At 44.0% G+C, this 16,206-nt stretch overlaps 1 protein-coding gene across 1 annotated transcript in view; it reads right to left on the bottom strand.

The window, feature by feature from the left end:
• Positions 1-9,866, bottom strand: part of WDFY2 (WD repeat and FYVE domain containing 2) — a 183,507-nt gene extending 173,641 nt beyond the window's left edge. The window contains exons 1-2 of the mRNA XM_025924453.2: positions 9,795-9,866; positions 8,927-9,413 (exon numbers count right to left, since the gene is read on the bottom strand). Coding sequence (XP_025780238.1) covers positions 8,927-9,063 — 137 coding nt within the window. The 5' untranslated portion in view covers positions 9,064-9,413; positions 9,795-9,866. The remainder of the gene's footprint in view (positions 1-8,926; positions 9,414-9,794) is intronic.
• Positions 9,867-16,206: the final 6,340 nt, after the last annotated feature.

Below are 16,206 nucleotides of genomic sequence, written 5' to 3'. Positions count from 1 at the left end.
GCCTTGCCCGGCTGACCCTAACCAGAAGTGGGCAGAGCAAGGGACCCATAAGAGGAGAATTCGAGGCTTGGCACAGCACCATCTTCCCATTTGTCAAGAGAAGCCAGCAATCTGGAATTTTATGTGGAATCCAGATTTATAAAACTTGGCTACTGATTCAAACTTCCAGAAACATTGCACCAGGTCAACATCTGCCTGAGGGTGAACTCAACCCACTAGCTGCGGGCTTATAAGGCCCAGGCTTTCAGTTGAAGGCAGCTCAGTTAGCATTACATCCCTACTTCCAAATATTCCCCATGCACTATGTGGAAGACACAGCCCTTGCCCTCCAGGAGACCAATGGAGACAATGGACACACTGTTTCAGGACAAGATGACAAATGGAAAAAGGAAGAAGCCTGTGGAGGAGCACAGCAGCCAGCAGCCACATAGATCTCCTGATCACTGATTTTCGAGGGGCAAGTTTGGGCAGTGGCAGTAAAAAAATGAGAGTAACGTTACCCTTCTACATCTAGAAAAGAAAGACGAGGGCTCTGAATATATGAAAGTACACAAAGAAAAATTCAATAGCCCTGCCTTTGTGTCTCCAAGGTGACTCTTAAAGTAGGCAGGCCTTAATGGAACCATAGCAGCAGGAAAAGCTTCCCTACTAGAGGCACGGTGGAATCATAAAAAATACAACTGCCTTTTACTCAGCACCATCTATGCTCCCAGTACAACACCAAGTGCTGTGGGAATGTCAGCTCATGTACACCTCCCAACAATTCCAGAAGGAGCCAATTTACAGATGTGGAAACTGAAACTCTGAAATCCTAAAGTGTGGGAAAGAGCCAATCATCTGAAGCCAAAAAAAGATGCCTGTCCTATTAATTCACTGACCTGGCCAGAGAGACTCAGGCCATTGGCCATCAAGAACAACTCATTCGCTACAATAATTGAAAGTGTAGAACTAGTATTAAAAGAAGCAAAGAGGGGCAGCTGGGTGGCTCAGTTGGTTAAGCCTCCGACTTCAGTTCAGGTCATGATCTCAAAGCTCAGCTCATGAGTCCGAGCCCCGCATCGGGCTCTGTGATGACAGCTCAGAGCCTAGAGCCTGCTTCTGATTCTGTGTCTCCCTCTCTCTCCCCTACTGGCTTGTGCTCTCTCTCTCAAAAATAAATAAACAATAAAAAAATTTTTTTAAAAAGGATGCCATTTTATACTGTTGTTTCGGTGACATGTGTGTATGCGTATTTAGAGTCTTGGATAACAATGCTAAATGTTTTTCTTACTATGACATGTGGCCAAAAAAGTTTCAAAAGCATTACTCTAGACAACTCAGTCCCTGATATGGGGATCAGCAAACTGCCCAGAGCTAAACTCTTCAGTATTTGAAACTAAAAGATTCATCCAGAAGCAGGAATGTAGTGAATCCAGTTTAAGTATCAGGCACCAATACTAATATTTCATCCAGGAATAAACAACCGCTGCCCTCCAAAGGCTCCAGAAAGCACCATTTTACAGATGTCTCATGCCACATTTTCCCCCTCTGCGCACCTTCCTCCACTCAAGGTTTTAGGGTGATGTGGCTGCAGACACTTTATGCTTGTCTAGTCACTACATGGGCACATCACATAGTCAGTGTCAGAGCTAGGAACTCCTACATGCTCCTTTGCCAGATGGAATGATGCTCCTTTGCCAGAGTTGGAGTGATGAAATGTCCTGGGAAATGCCCAAGGTCAATGCTGGGTACAGCTGAGATCAGGCTCCCAGTCCCAGTTCTTTTCCAAGAATCCTTAAATTAAAGACACATGAGAGCACAAAGCAGAACACCCTGCCAAGAGACAAGCAGATGACTTTGTTTTCTTTTCTGGTCTTATTTGCTGGTTTCTTATACCTCTGACTTAATTTTTACTAATGACTAAATGCAGCATTTGGCTGAGGCGATCCCCTGTCCTTTCAAAAAAAAAAAAAAAATGGGGCGCCTGGGTGGCGCAGTCGGTTAAGCGTCCGACTTCAGCCAGGTCACGATCTCGCGGTCCGTGAGTTCGAGCCCTGCGTCGGGCTCTGGGCTGATGGCTCGGAGCCTGGAGCCTGTTTCCGATTCTGTGTCTCCCTCTCTCTCTGCCCCTCCCCCGTTCATGCTCTGTCTCTCTCTGTCCCAAAAATAAATAAAAAACGTTGAAAAAAAAATTAAAAAAAAAAAAAAAGTAATGGAGTTGCACAAGCAAAGTTATTTTTTCTGTGTCAGGAAATTGTTTAGGTTAATTGTGGCATCTCCTTGGAAGACCTATTGAAATAAAAATAGGGGCCCCTGGGTGGCTCCGTCAGTTAAGCGTCCGACTTCCGGTCAGGTCATGATCTCTCAGTTTGTGAGTTCGAGCTCCACATCAGGCTCTGTGCTGACAGCTCACAGCCTGGAGCCTTATTCGAATTCTGCCTCTCTCTCTCTCTCTCTGCCCCTCCCCCACTTGTACTCTGTCTCTCTCTCAAAAATAAATAAAGTGTAAAAAAAAAAAAAGAAATAAAAATAAACAAGCATTACCTGCTTTTGAAGTCCTTCTATTCTGAAACCATAGTTAAGAAGAAAACCTCGGCTTGATAGCCATTTTCTTTTCAGGTAAGTATATACTGTATATAATTTAGTTTATTGCTATAGATATCAACAGATCACTACTTGAAATAGTCTTAAATCACAATTCATTTACTGATTTCTAAATGCCACTGTGTTTTAACTTCTCCAAAACTGTTAACTTTTTCATGACATCAAGGTGATTCTCAAAAACAAATAGAAAATGTTTCCCTCTCAAAGCCAAATTCAAAGTGAAAACAGAGCCAGGGAAAGATGCTATGCAAGTAAAAGTAGTATTTCCTTTTTCAGCCTCTTCCAGCTACTAACATCCTATGATTTTTACCTGTTTTTCTTTTTCAAAGTAAGTTTAGTCACACTTGACGTATAAGACAGTTAGTTGGTCAGGATTTCACAATCCAAGAATCCCTCATTTTAGGAGCGTGAGAATTTTCCACTGCCCTGCAATATCCAGATGAATGTACCCTCATTAAGACCTTTGAGATCCTGGACAAAATCGGGTTGAACCGCATAAATTAAGTAGGAAATTCAGAACCATCAGGAGCTCTGGGGTCACTGGAGAGCTAAGCCTCCTTAAACAAGCCTTCCCAATAGTGATCTTTTCTTAAAAAGTCAATCTGTATGCTGACCTTTCAAGACACAGAGGCAGCCTGTTTCCAGACAGATCTGCTGGCAAAAAGACTGCCTCATGCTCTGAATTCGGCATAAAGGTCTGATTTTCAACAATCACATGGGTTAAATTCCCATTTTGGGACCTTGAAACCAGCAATTATTACTGCCAAGTGAGGAGTCTCAAGTGCAGAGTTGAAAGTTTATTAATTTTATGCCATTAAATAGAGACATGACACACTCAAAAATTAGTGTAGATGGGTTCTAATTTTGTCGACTTTAATGACCTCACACCTTCACTCTTAAGAACTCCTCAACCTTCAGAACTATGCTTACACTGCAGGAAAACTTTGATTTGCATTTTCAAAGCTATTTTTTTATGCAAGTGTTATGAAGTACATGGTACATAAAACTCTACTAGGAGCTCAGCTGAACTGAGCCAAGCTGTAAGTATTAGTGAAACAATGGTTTCAACCAGAAATCTGAGACAGTGCGATTTCAGAATGGTAAAAACCAATGATACATCAACCAACAGCATGAGGATTTATAAAATGAAATGAAATTTTAATATATTTTTTCAACAAACAGTCAACTAGTCATGACCACTTAGAATCGAGTAGTTCAGAGTTAAAAAAAAAAAAAAAAAGTCTTAGAGATTAAAAAAAAAAAAAAAAAATCCAACCCATCTCTTGTCCCAGTCCCTCCCAATCCCCATCCCCTGCTACACTGTTCTGGCTGAAAGCAAACTACTAAATTTCTCTCAAGCTCAACTCAAGTATCTTTGCTCCGGAAACTCACCACCTCTTCAGGCTCATTTCATTCCAAACTGGTGATCCGTCAGTCATTTCTAATTCCTTCAATGAACACACACTGCATTATGCTAGGCACTAGGGACCAGATGTCCTAAAAATCTGACTCCTGCACCATTGGGGGGGTTCTGTCTACCCTTAAGGATTATAGAGAACACTGCTAACTGTGCTGCACAAATTAGTCCTGACTAAAGTTAGAATATCACGTGGTAGTTCCCCCCACAGTCCCCTCATTACCCTCATCCCCTACAGTGTCCCCTCCCCACAGAGCGTCCTCTCCAACACGCCACCACCACACCCTCAGATCTTTTTATCCAGAAAATAATTTCAAATTCTTGCCCCCAGAGGTTTTAGAAAGTTCCACTCACAGTGACTCCTTTGGAGAAACCAATTTTCCAGATTCCTCAAATCACTCAGAGCTAAGTTCTGAATTCAAGCTGACTGGCTCCTGAATCTACACTCTTAACCATTCCAGTGCTTCTCAGTGAATGGGAGTTTTCTTTTCCCCCTCTACCCACAATGCTCTCTCCTCTACCCTCACTTTGTCACATGAACTCCTACTCATCCTACAAGACCCATCCGCAGGAGCACTCCTTTTTTCTAACCACCACGAGCAGAGGAGATTCTGTGGCAAACACAGAGGACACTGTACCTATCTTCGGCACATCTCCTAATACGGAGATAAAAAACGGGACCCCCCCTCCCCCGTCCCTAACCCACCGCAAAGGTACAGACTCCTAGGGAAAGAACAGCTTCCTATAACAGCCCAATAGCAACTACCTAGAGTTACTAAAACTCTCTATATGAATGCCAAAATTGTTGACTTGTGTTAAAATACGCATATAAAGAAACATACGAACATAAAAGTCTAGATGGGGCTGAGTCCCACCCGGAGAGAGGTCTCTCCTGGCCTTCATCATTGAAGAAGAGGCTGTGTGACCAGACAAGGGAGCCCCTGGTAAGCTGCAGGCTACATGAGTGTTAACCAACATGGAGCTAAGATGCCTTGTAGGAAGCTCCTAAGCAAGGAATGTTAAAATGGCATCTACTCAGAAAAGATAGTTCAGAAAGCAGCTGACTCACGAGGAACCCAAAGTACCAAAGGTAGCTAAGTCCTCCAGAGATAGAATCCGGCTATTCTCAAAGCAAAGACAGACCCAGAAACGGCCAGTGAGTTCCAAGAGCAGGTCCTATGTTATGACAGCCCCAGAAATCTAAACTTGAAAATCAGATTGTTTATATATTTCTTATATTCCTTCCTTGGTATCCAGGAAAGTTCCAGATTGTTCTAACTGTGCTAACATGAACGGAGGGTGAGGGTTTTTATCAAAAAACCTGCAGATTTGGCCTGAAGATTAGAATACTATCAGCCCACTACTGACAGCAGCAGTAGCATGAACATGGTAATGAATGCAAGTGAAAGAATCCTCCAAAAGAAGGTAAAATGCAGGGACAATAAGGGCTGTGGAGTCCAGCCACTCTTTCCCATCTGAAAATTCTCCTTTCAGTACTAAATCTTAGAGGCTGTGGTTTTGTTTTATTATCTTCTAAAACTTACCCCCCACTGAATTGTATCTGCAAACGATCTTGCCATTTCACCCAATGGAGTCTGCACGTGTGTTTGGAACACAACAGAAACTTAAATGTTTGTTGATGGAATGAATGAAGCAACGCGTGGACTTCCAGAGTTTTAAGGTATCCTAAAGACCATCCATCCAATGCAATCCTTTTCCCACAAGTGTACATTCGTCCACACAGGGCTTTCATAGGTTGTCATAAAAGTCATTCGATAAATATCAACTAAGTGCCAACAAGAGTTAAGACGCTATGCTCTCAGGAACAACAATCAAAATGTTATCAGTCACTGACACACAGCAAATGTCTGGGGGCCTTCCATGGATCAGGCAATTTGCTAGGCCGTAAAGATACTACAACGAGTAAGACACACATAGCACCTTAGGGAAACTATGGAGAAGATGAAGGGACCATAAGTATCTACGATACTGTTTAAAATAGAAAATGTTAAGTGTTTTCAAAGGTTAGATAAGGGCTATCTGGAGTCATAGGTCAAAAAGGGAAACCAGGTTTCAAAAAATTTCCAAGACACTGCCATTCAGGACACGACATTATTTGTGGTTTAACCTTACAGTTCAGGAATGAAAACTATAGTTTCTAGCTAAAGCAGAATAGCTAAAGGAAATGGCTTTGTAGGTTTTGATGAAAATCAATATTCTATCTTCATAACTTCGGCATTATGTCAAATGGCACTGACAGTGGATTCTGGAAAGAATACAGATCAATTCTCTTCTAATGAAAACAATAATCAAAACTGAGCTCTAAATAACAAAGTTATTGTCACCCATGAGTACAGAAACACAGGTTTGTCAATCTGAATATTAATAAAACACACGTAAAGAATAATTCTGGACTGGGGCGCCTGGGTGGCTCGGTCGGTTAAGCGTCTGACTTCGGCTCAGGTCATGATCTCACGGTCTGTGAGTTCGAGCCCCGCGTCGGGCTCTGTGCTGACAGCTCAGAGCCTGGAGCCTGTTTCAGATTCTGTGTCTCCCTCTCTCTCTGCCCCTCCCCTGTTCGTGCTCTGTCTCTCTCTGTCTCAAAAATAAATAAATGTTAAAAAAAAAAATTAAAAAAAAAATAAAAGAAAGAATAATTCTGGACTTACGGGTGGGCCTTATTTATTTAGCAGTAACCCTATAATAATAATTCCTATGATTTGCCCTATAAACTAAAACATAAAAATTAAGCTACTATATAGCTACACATCACATTTCTTTTGACCTATCCTGAAATGAAATTTATCTTTCAGTTTCTCTCATATATGCTACTTTAGTTCCACTAAATACCTTGAAATGCATCCCACTAACCCTGTTCCCTTCAAGATAACACACTAACATGGGAAGCAGAAGCCTGAGGACTAGGCCTGCTCACCAGGTTGGGCAGGTAAATTCTCTGGCCTAAATCTTCCCATCCATAAAATGAAGCTGTTAGAGCAAATAACCTCCAAGATCCCTTTGAACTCTTAAAAACTGAAAACTTATCTCCACTGCCAAACTATCAATCAAAGCAAAAAGTTTTAAAACTAATATTAAAGGAATAGGGGCGCCTGGGTGGCTCAGTTGGTTGAGCATCCGACTTCGACTCAGGTCATGATCTCACGGTCTGTGAGTTCGAGCCCCGCGTCGGGCTCTGTGCTGACAGCTCAGAGCCTGGAGCCTGCTTCTGATTCTGTGTCTCCCTCTCTTCCCCTCCCCTGCTCATGCTCTGTCTCTCTCTGTCTCAAAAATAAATAAAAACATTAAAAAAAAAATTAAAAAAACTAATATCAAAGGAACTTAGGTTTAACCAACTTTTTTCCTTCTTTTACTTGATTCAACAAACTTATTCATGAATTTCCTACAGCAATTAGGTTGAGCAGTTCTTCATCCATAGCCGTCATAAACTGGAAAGTGATGTCAAATATATTCCTTTAAAAACAATTCTGCAACAAAAAATTTCTAGGTCCAGAAGCAATCTCCTTAATAGAATTTTGCCTCTATCCAAAAATTAAACCCTCATAAACTTCTTTGTGAATGTCAAAAGGTTTTTAATCCACGTACTCCAGAATGTATTTATTCTGTTCAATGCAGACTGCTCGCTTTGGTGTATGTTTACAATTTTTCCCATTAGATCCACATAGGAAATGAATGGAACACCTTTTGTATGGAGTATGATGTAGACAAGTACGTGTCATTAATATACTCATCCTAGTGATATTGAGGAACCTATCATATGAATAGATCTATCAGGCAAATATTTTTGAGACCATACTGTATGCAAAGTGCTGAAATGACTATAAAGACAGTAACCGATACTGTTGCTTTACCCCTGCCTCCAACTGTAATTGTACTGGTCACCAAGAAAATAATTCTCTACCTCAACATAAGAAAATCTAAAAAAAAAAAAAAAATTAACCTAACTACCGTTTTAAGGAAAAGCCCCTTGTCATATGCCTCTATAGTGTTACATTTTTTAGAATGCTAGTTGGTATTATCGAAGCAATACTTCCAGATAAATAGCATAATTACTATAGTCGGGCAGCATTCCTGTGGAAATCAGCTCCATCAGCCTGATTTCGGCACATTAAATGAATTAAGTTAAAGCGAAAATGCTATTGTCTGAAAAACAAGAGAAAATATTAAAGGCAGAACAACTGGCTCCACTTCTGCAAATTAAGCAAAATTAGGCAAAAAGAAAGGAAGCAGGCAAAGGGAAGGAACTCAAGAGCTATTTGCAGCAGGGGTCCCTTGCAAGTTAGTTCTAGGCGCTTCCCCTTGAGCTCGAAGAAATAAGGAGACCAAAGAAGAAAAGGCACCTCTCCTTTCGTTCAGAAGCCCAAAGTTATACTCTTTTCACAACTTGCAATATTCATTGAGTTCAGTGTAAGATGTATGGGAGATCTGGATTCAGTGGGACTGTTCGGGAGAAGGGAGTGGCATTTACTTTTTCAGTCTGGAGCCCTTAAGAACTGTATCAGAGTACTCAAAAACCCTTAGTTATCTAGCAAAGGCTCTCGGAGCATCCTCCCCACGCACACTCCTGCAGGGCTGGGCGGCTCCTCCCTCTCCCCCTTCTGTCCTTAGGGCTGGACCAAGGTCCAGTGGCCGGCGCACCGTTAGTCCAAGGGCCACCCTGGCCCGGCCTGCGCCACCAGCCCCGGGCAAGGCCAGAGCGCAAGCCGCTGTCTGGTCTCCGCTTCCCAGAGCCACGCAGCGGCGGCGGCGCGCAGCTGGACACCAGCATCACCAGGATGCCCATTATAATAAAAACTTGGGGGAGTATGTCTACACTTGCACCGATGTGAAGGCACAGCCCGGGACGCGGGCTCCGGGACCGCCGGCCCGTCCCGCCCCTCCTAGCGGCCGAGGGGCGGCGGTCCGTACCTGTCCTCCGAGACGCTGATGACGCCCTCCTCCTTGGGCACGATCACGGCCATATTCACCACCTCCTGGGACCCCTCGACCCGCTGCAGCAGGATGGGCTTGCGGGTCAGCGGCTTGGGCTGGATCTCCGCCGCCATCGGAGGAGGGGGCGCGCCGGGCGCCGCCGCCGCCAACCGCACCGCGGAGCTGGGCTGAGGAGACCGCTCAGGCACGGGCACAAGCTGAGACAGGGACTCTGGTTGGCCGGAGCGGGACGCCGGGGACCCGCGATCATAGCCTGGCCGCGCTCCGGGAACGACTCCGCGCTCCCGGCTTCGGGCACCGAAACCACCACGACCCGGGTTGCAAGCCGGCGCCACCACCGGAGGAGGGGGCGGAGAGCTGGGGGGCGGAGCCGGTAGGGGGCGGGGCCTGCCGCAGGGGGTGGCCGCTGGTGGGCGCGAGGGCGGCGGCACTTCCGGAAGAGTGGTGGAGGAGGTGAGGAAACCTAAAAAAGGAGGCGGGACGTTGGCGGCCCAATACGCGTGCGCCAGCCCACCAGCCCATTTCCGCCCCGCCCCTACTGAATTCCCGAAGCCTCGCAGCACCGCCCCTGGAACGCATGCGCCTTCCATTATCTGCGGTCTCCTAGACTCGCCACCTTCCACCTCCAATCTGTAGTCCCCTCCCTTTCTAATCTCCCGTGAACGCGCGTGTAAACCCCCCGGGAACGCGCTTGCCAGAGGCCCCGCCCCCTCCAAAATTTATAAAAAGGGGGCGGAGTGGAGCGGGGAAAAGTGGGCCTGGACGAGGCCGGAAAGAGAAGAAGCTTGCAGGAAGGAAAGAAGCTGAACTAGTTGGGACGTGACTGGGCGTGCGTAAGGGTTACCTGTTCTGAGCTTCCATAACAATGAGCCTACCGCGACGGGAGGCCATTTACTGCTCCCAGCATGCACCAGGCCCAGGCTGCCGAGTGGCAGCCCAAGGGCTCCTGGGAGTTGTAGTTTTTCGGAGCCTCGTCTCCCTTCTGGAATAACCTATTGCCCACTTCTCAGCGCTCCTGAACTGGGGAGCCCGGCACCGACCCAGGCAATTAACTGAGTCGCGGCCCGGACTGATCTCTAAGGAGGAAATTGAAGAGCATCCCAGGGCTGAGCAGGTGGTTAAGATTGTTTCCTATAATAGTAGAGCCCGAGGGTAGGGAAAGAAGAGAATCTCTCGTATACGCATTTTTGAGGGAGTTTAGAGATCATCTGCAGTATCATCTAACTGGCTTTTCTTAAATGACTAAGTTACTAGCCCAAGATTACTTTAGCTCCCAGTTAGGGCTATGCCCCCACCACACCCCCGGACTTGAACCCAGTCTCCCTCCCCTACTCCTGGCCCTGTCTTCTTTCCATTCGCCAGTAATTCAGCCTTTCTGGCTTGCTCCAGAGACAATGGAGAGAGTTACTGTGATTATTGAATGAATGTTAGGTGCCTGGCGCAGGGCCTGGCATGTGGGGTCGTTCATTATTTGATGACCCTACTAAGCCCTCCCAGAGTTAACAAACTAGCTGAAGAGTGGTCATGTGGTGTGACTGGGCTAGCAAGGGCTCTGGAGGTTAGAAAAATAATATGGCAGAACCGGGCAAAGAAATGACAGGCCTCGTAGAACTGCATTTCTTATGCAGGTTTTTGGCAGCCAAGGACCTGTCTCAAAGCACACAGTGCAACTCTTTACCACCTCCCATCTTTGCAGAAATTCTGTAAGGCACTAGAAAGTGAGACAGGTATTTTCCAGTTTGGGAACCTGGAACAAGGCATTCCACTTCTCTGAGCCTCAGGTTCCCAATCTATTAAGTGGAAGATAATAATACCTACCTTGGGTGTTATGTGAGAGCTACAAAAGACATATTTTAAGTGACTTCATGCACAATAGGTCCTTCAGGGTTCCAGGTATTAGGACATGGACATATTTGGGGGACCATTATTCAGCCTACCACAATGGTTTTAAATACTATTCTTATGCTCCTCAACTCCAAACTCATATATCTAATGCCACTCCACTTTGTCAATTAACCATTTAATAGGTGTTTCAAGCATTCCCAAACACTATCTTCAAATCTACCACACCATTCACCCAATGGTTAAAAACTGAGTTCCTAAGAGTCATCCTTGATTCTTCTCTTTTCCTCACAACTCCTTTCCAAACTATAAACTCATCAGCTCCGCCTCCAGAGTAGGTCTTGAATTTTCCCACTAATATCACCTCTACCCCAGTCCGAGTCACCATATGCTCTGGCCTCTACTATCACAGTAACCTACCTGCTTTCCTTGCTTCTTCTCTTGAACCCTTCCCTCACCCACCCCAAACTCTTTTTATCTATTTAATCTATTTTTATCACAGTGACCAGAGGATTGTGTTTTAAAACATAAGCCAGATCACATTACTCCTCTGCTTCAAGTCTGTCAGTGACTTACCATTGCATTTGGGATAATGCTTCTCCAACCTCACCTCTCCTCCTGTTCGATACTCTCTAAGCCCTGGCTTAGAAAATCCCAGAAACACCAACCTTCTTCCTGATGGTGGCCTTTGCAGTGGGATACTTGCTTCTCACCACTGAGGCTTCAGTCTAAAGAGTCTTACCCTCCCACCTCTAACATACCCCACCTCCTTATAACACTCACTGTCATATCATGCTGTTTTGTTTTCCAGTCCTCACTTCTGCCCCAAATAATCTTTGTTTCTTATTTATTTCTTACTTCTCCATCTTCTAGAAGAGAAGCACCAGGAGAGAAAGGACCTTACCTGCCTGTTCATCGTTGTATTCCCAGCCCCTAGAATCATAGCTGGCCCATTAGGAGGAATGCTGTAAGTATTTGTCAGATGAATGAGTAGAAAGAAAGACAGGCAAGTCTGAATTTAACTCTTTTCCATTAGAGTGTAATGGAAAGACTGGAATCTGGACCTTACCCTAATTCCTGGGATGGGATGATCCTTGGGAGAAATAAAAAACAGGCAGGTGGTAATACCAATATGGTAAAGCCAACAGGTGAGTAATTGGTATCCAAGAGAAAGGCTTAGTATGCAATTTCTCCTTCTCTTCCTGGTAGCAGGTACAAGGGTCTCCTCAGCAGCAAGGTTCTGTGGCACTGAAGCCCGGCTGCCCATCAGAATGCCTCGGGAGCTTTTTGAAAATGCAGAGCCCTGGACCCTATCCCTGAACAACTGGATTTGGTTTTCTAGGAGCTTGGTCTGAGAATATAAATTTTTATAAAGTTTCAGGTGATTCTAAAGCAGGTGATTCTTGTTTCTAGTCTAGTCTGGGAAGCCCAGATCTAGGAATCCAACGGAAGGGTGCAGGAAAAGTGATGAGTGGGTACAGAGGGCTGGGCCTCCAACTATGGGGCACGTCTCCCCCTCCCTTTTCTTCCCCAGCATGGGAGACTCGCCAGGCTGCTTGTTCTTCCACTGGTAACATCTGTTGTTTCTGATCAGACTAATGCCTTTTTGTATGTGTGGTCCATTGAGTAACAGAACACTCACTGCCTGTGACTTTTTGCCCTACTCACCTGTGCCAGAATCAAGCACGAGGCTTTCCCCTTAATCTTCCTCTCACTCCTCTCTAGTCTGGGCAGGCTTGAGCTAACAGTAGGTTTTCATGTATACAAAGGTATTAAGTAAGGTTCATCTAGGTCTCTATATCTGTATCTACATATTTTTTAAATAGACTTTTTTTTTAAGAGCAGTCTTAGGTTCACAGTAAAATTGACTGGAAAGTACAGAGAGTTCCTATATACCCCCTGCCCCCACACATGGATAGTTCTCCCCATGATCCACATCTCCCACCAGACTGGTACATTTGTAACAATCAGTGAACCTGCACTGATACATCTTTACCACCCGAAGTCCATTGTTTTCCCTAGGATTCGCTCTTTGAGTTGTGAGTTCTATGTGTTTAGACAAATGTATAATGACATGCATCCATGATAATAATACCATATAGAATAATTACACTGCCCTAAAAATCCTCTGTGTTCTGCCTATTTGTCCCTCTCTGCCAGGCCCCTGGCAATTACAGATCTTTTTATTGTCCCCATAGTTTTGCCTTTTCCAGAATGTCATATAGTTGGGATTACACAGGGTGTAGACTTTTCAGATTGGCTTCTTTCATTTAGTAACATGCTTTTAAGTGTCACCCATGCCCTTTCATGGATTGATAGCTCATTTGTAGTGCTGAGTAATATTCCATTGTCTGTAGGTATCGTTGTTTTGTTTATCCATTCACCTGCTGAAGGCCATCTTGGATATTCCCACTTTTCCGCAATTTTAGATAAAGCTGCTATAAATATCTGTGTTCAGGTTTTTGTGTGGACATAAGTTTCCAATTCCTTTGGGTAAATACCAAAGAGCCCATTTGTTGGATTGTATGGGGAAGAGTATGTTTATTTCTGTAAGAAACTGCCAATCTGTCTTCTAAAGTGGCTGCGCCATTATGAATTCCCACCAGTTAGGTTCATCTATATTTCAGAGGAAATGAATTCTGGAATTTTCTGAAGAGGAACTAGGAAGGCAGGGTAGGATGAAGTAAGAATAGAAACCAGCCTTAGGGAAATGGTGGCAAGGTGAAATAGTGGCAGAAAAAAAGAGAAGGAGGAAGGGGGTTTATGTTTCTGTTCCTTCTTTGCTTTGTCTTTATTAATAATATTCATTACATTGCAGACTCACCCATACCCTAAGCCCTGAATTGAGCTGAAGTGAGAGGCAGGGACTGTGACTGATGATCTTCCCCTAAGCAAACCAAGAGCAGAGGAATCTCAAGTACATTTTGTCAAGAAGAAGTGGGTATACTATTCCTAGAACAAAGTAGCTCTCAAAAAAATGTTTGTTGGATGCAGGCATAAATGAAAACATAAATTCCTCAGTTTACCATTCAAATGTCTTAAATCTATTAGAATCCTTGGTTCAGCTTCAGGAAACTCAGACCTGCTCACAATTCCATAGACACTATCTTCCCTCATTCTTTCTTCTAGAAAATTGGTGCCTGCTGTGTTCCAGGGAATAAGCTAGGTACTAAATATGACTCTTGTGAATTTAAGGACAGAGCTCAATTTGACCCATGTCTTGATTTCATTATTGGGGGGCCACTGGCTCTGAGCACAGTGAACAGGTAGAGGAGTTGGTGTGAGAAGCTTTTGGTTTTAAAGTAAAGGTCAGGACTATGCTCAGGTTCTGCTGATGTAGTTGGTTCCGCTCTGAATCTTTTTCACAAATAATGTTAAATAGAATGTATGAAGGAATTAAATGGGACCTGTGAGGAATGAATGTTACCTATACAAAATAATGAGATGGGAGGAGGGGTGAAATATATTGCCATCTAGGCAAAATGATTAATCCATGTGGAAGGAATCGGTCTCTAACTCCCATACATAACTACAGTTACTTTACTGAGGAATGGACATTTTGTATTTTGTGGCAACTTTGGGGGGATGCCACATTTTTTTCTACATATGCCTGTTTTGGGTTCCATTTTCCACCTAAAATTATATACACAAGGGAAATAAATGATTCTGTAAACAAAAAATGAGATCATCTGTATCTCAAAGACCTTGATGGAAGGGCATGGTTAATGACCAAAATTCTAATGTTGTCACTGGAGTCCTGGCATAATTGTTTCTGACACTCTTTGGCTATCTGATGATACTTTTAAAAGTTTCTCATACACTTCAAGGATCAACACAATGCAGCCATCTTCCAGATGAGCCACCTGTAGTATACGCTTAGGCCTCATTGACATGGTTTTAGGAAAAGCATTTCCCCATCCTCAGAATCTATAACATAAGCCCTTTTTAAGCGGAGACAGCTTTCCTCTTCTGTTGAACTACCCCCTGGTATCAAGCCCAGTGCAAAGCATTAAGAGGGAGCTCAGTAATGACAAGTAAGTAGAAAGATTAATTGAATCTTAATGTCTTTGCAGAACAGCTTCTGGTAAAATGGATCCTAGAAGCATGTTTTTCCTATCAACACAATTTACGTGGCAGCTAATACTGGAGGCCAGAGAGATCGGGACAAGGGTTTGTTACCAAAGGTGCCTCCTCTTGAGTAAAATTAGTTGGAATCAGATAAGATACCATGGGGAAAGGGCTTTTGTGCTAACCAAATCAACATTAGCCTTTCTCTTGAACTGCCTTTCTGTTTTGGTGGAAGGGAGAAACCAAAAAAAACCTCAAGCAATAGGGAAAAAGACCGTATTGACAAATAAATAAAATGAGTAAAGAGGGAGGATAGAACAAATTCAAAGTCCTGAAAAGAAACAGAAAGAGGCCAAGATATTAATGATAGCTCTAACAGTATAACCCAAACTTTGATCACTACGTTAAATCCCTTGAAGTGTTCTGTGGGCTTCTCAAACATACATTTTTATTTCCAGGATATGAAATCCTAAAGAATCTATATCCTTTATCGTCTGTTCACAGATTAAGTATTTTCAAAAAGCTGACTCTCTTTTGAGGTTGGTGCAAAACGGAGCTAAAAGCTGCACCCCTGAGAGGAATGATGAACACCGTGACAATGTGGTGCCGTTCTGCCACTGGCCTCACTGCCCCCGCCTTGCTCTCTCCAAGCCATCCTTCTCATTGCTGCTAGAGCAATCTTTCTAAAACCCATTTTACTTCCTAGCATAGCCTACACCCTCTAAGAGCTTTCTGTGTCTCTAGAATTGAAACTAGACTCATCATCTGGCTCATGCCTACCTCTGCAATCCATTTCCCACTTTCTACCCCCTCAACCTCACCTCCAGTGATACTGCATCAGGTAAAATGCTTTTAGTTGTGAGTAACATGAAATTCTACTTGATCTTTTAAACCATGAAGGGAATACCAGCTTCCACTTACCTGGTCAGAGGTGGGTCAGCTCATTGGCTCCATTTCTGTGGCATCCCCCTCACTCTATGCGACATCCTTATCCGCTGGTTGGCTCTCCTTGAGGTAGCAAAATAGAAACCAGTAGCTCTCAGGTTGACATGCTTTTTCTTCCATGTGAATGCATCTCTTCTCCTAACCATCAAACCAAAAGCCTGGACTTCTTTCTGTTTGGACATATCCAGCCCTGACCTAACATCTCTGAGGAATGCCATGGCTGATTTGCTTAGGCTTGGATGACACACTTCTCTGAGAACCAGCTGCAACAAAAGAATGGATTCCACTGACTGCCTAAGGCCGATCAAGATCCATCCTTGGAGCTGGGAATAAGGTCAATTATATTCAACCCGTGGCTGGGAAATGTGGAGGGAAGGAGAGAACGGATGCAGAATAAGCAT

Source organism: Puma concolor, chromosome A1 (assembly GCF_028749965.1).
Source record: "Puma concolor isolate L17-30 chromosome A1, mPumCon1.1.hap2, whole genome shotgun sequence".
NCBI lineage: Eukaryota > Metazoa > Chordata > Mammalia > Carnivora > Felidae > Puma > Puma concolor.
The sequence above is the reverse complement of the archived record's forward strand: the minus strand, read 5'-3'. Positions and strand labels throughout refer to the sequence as shown.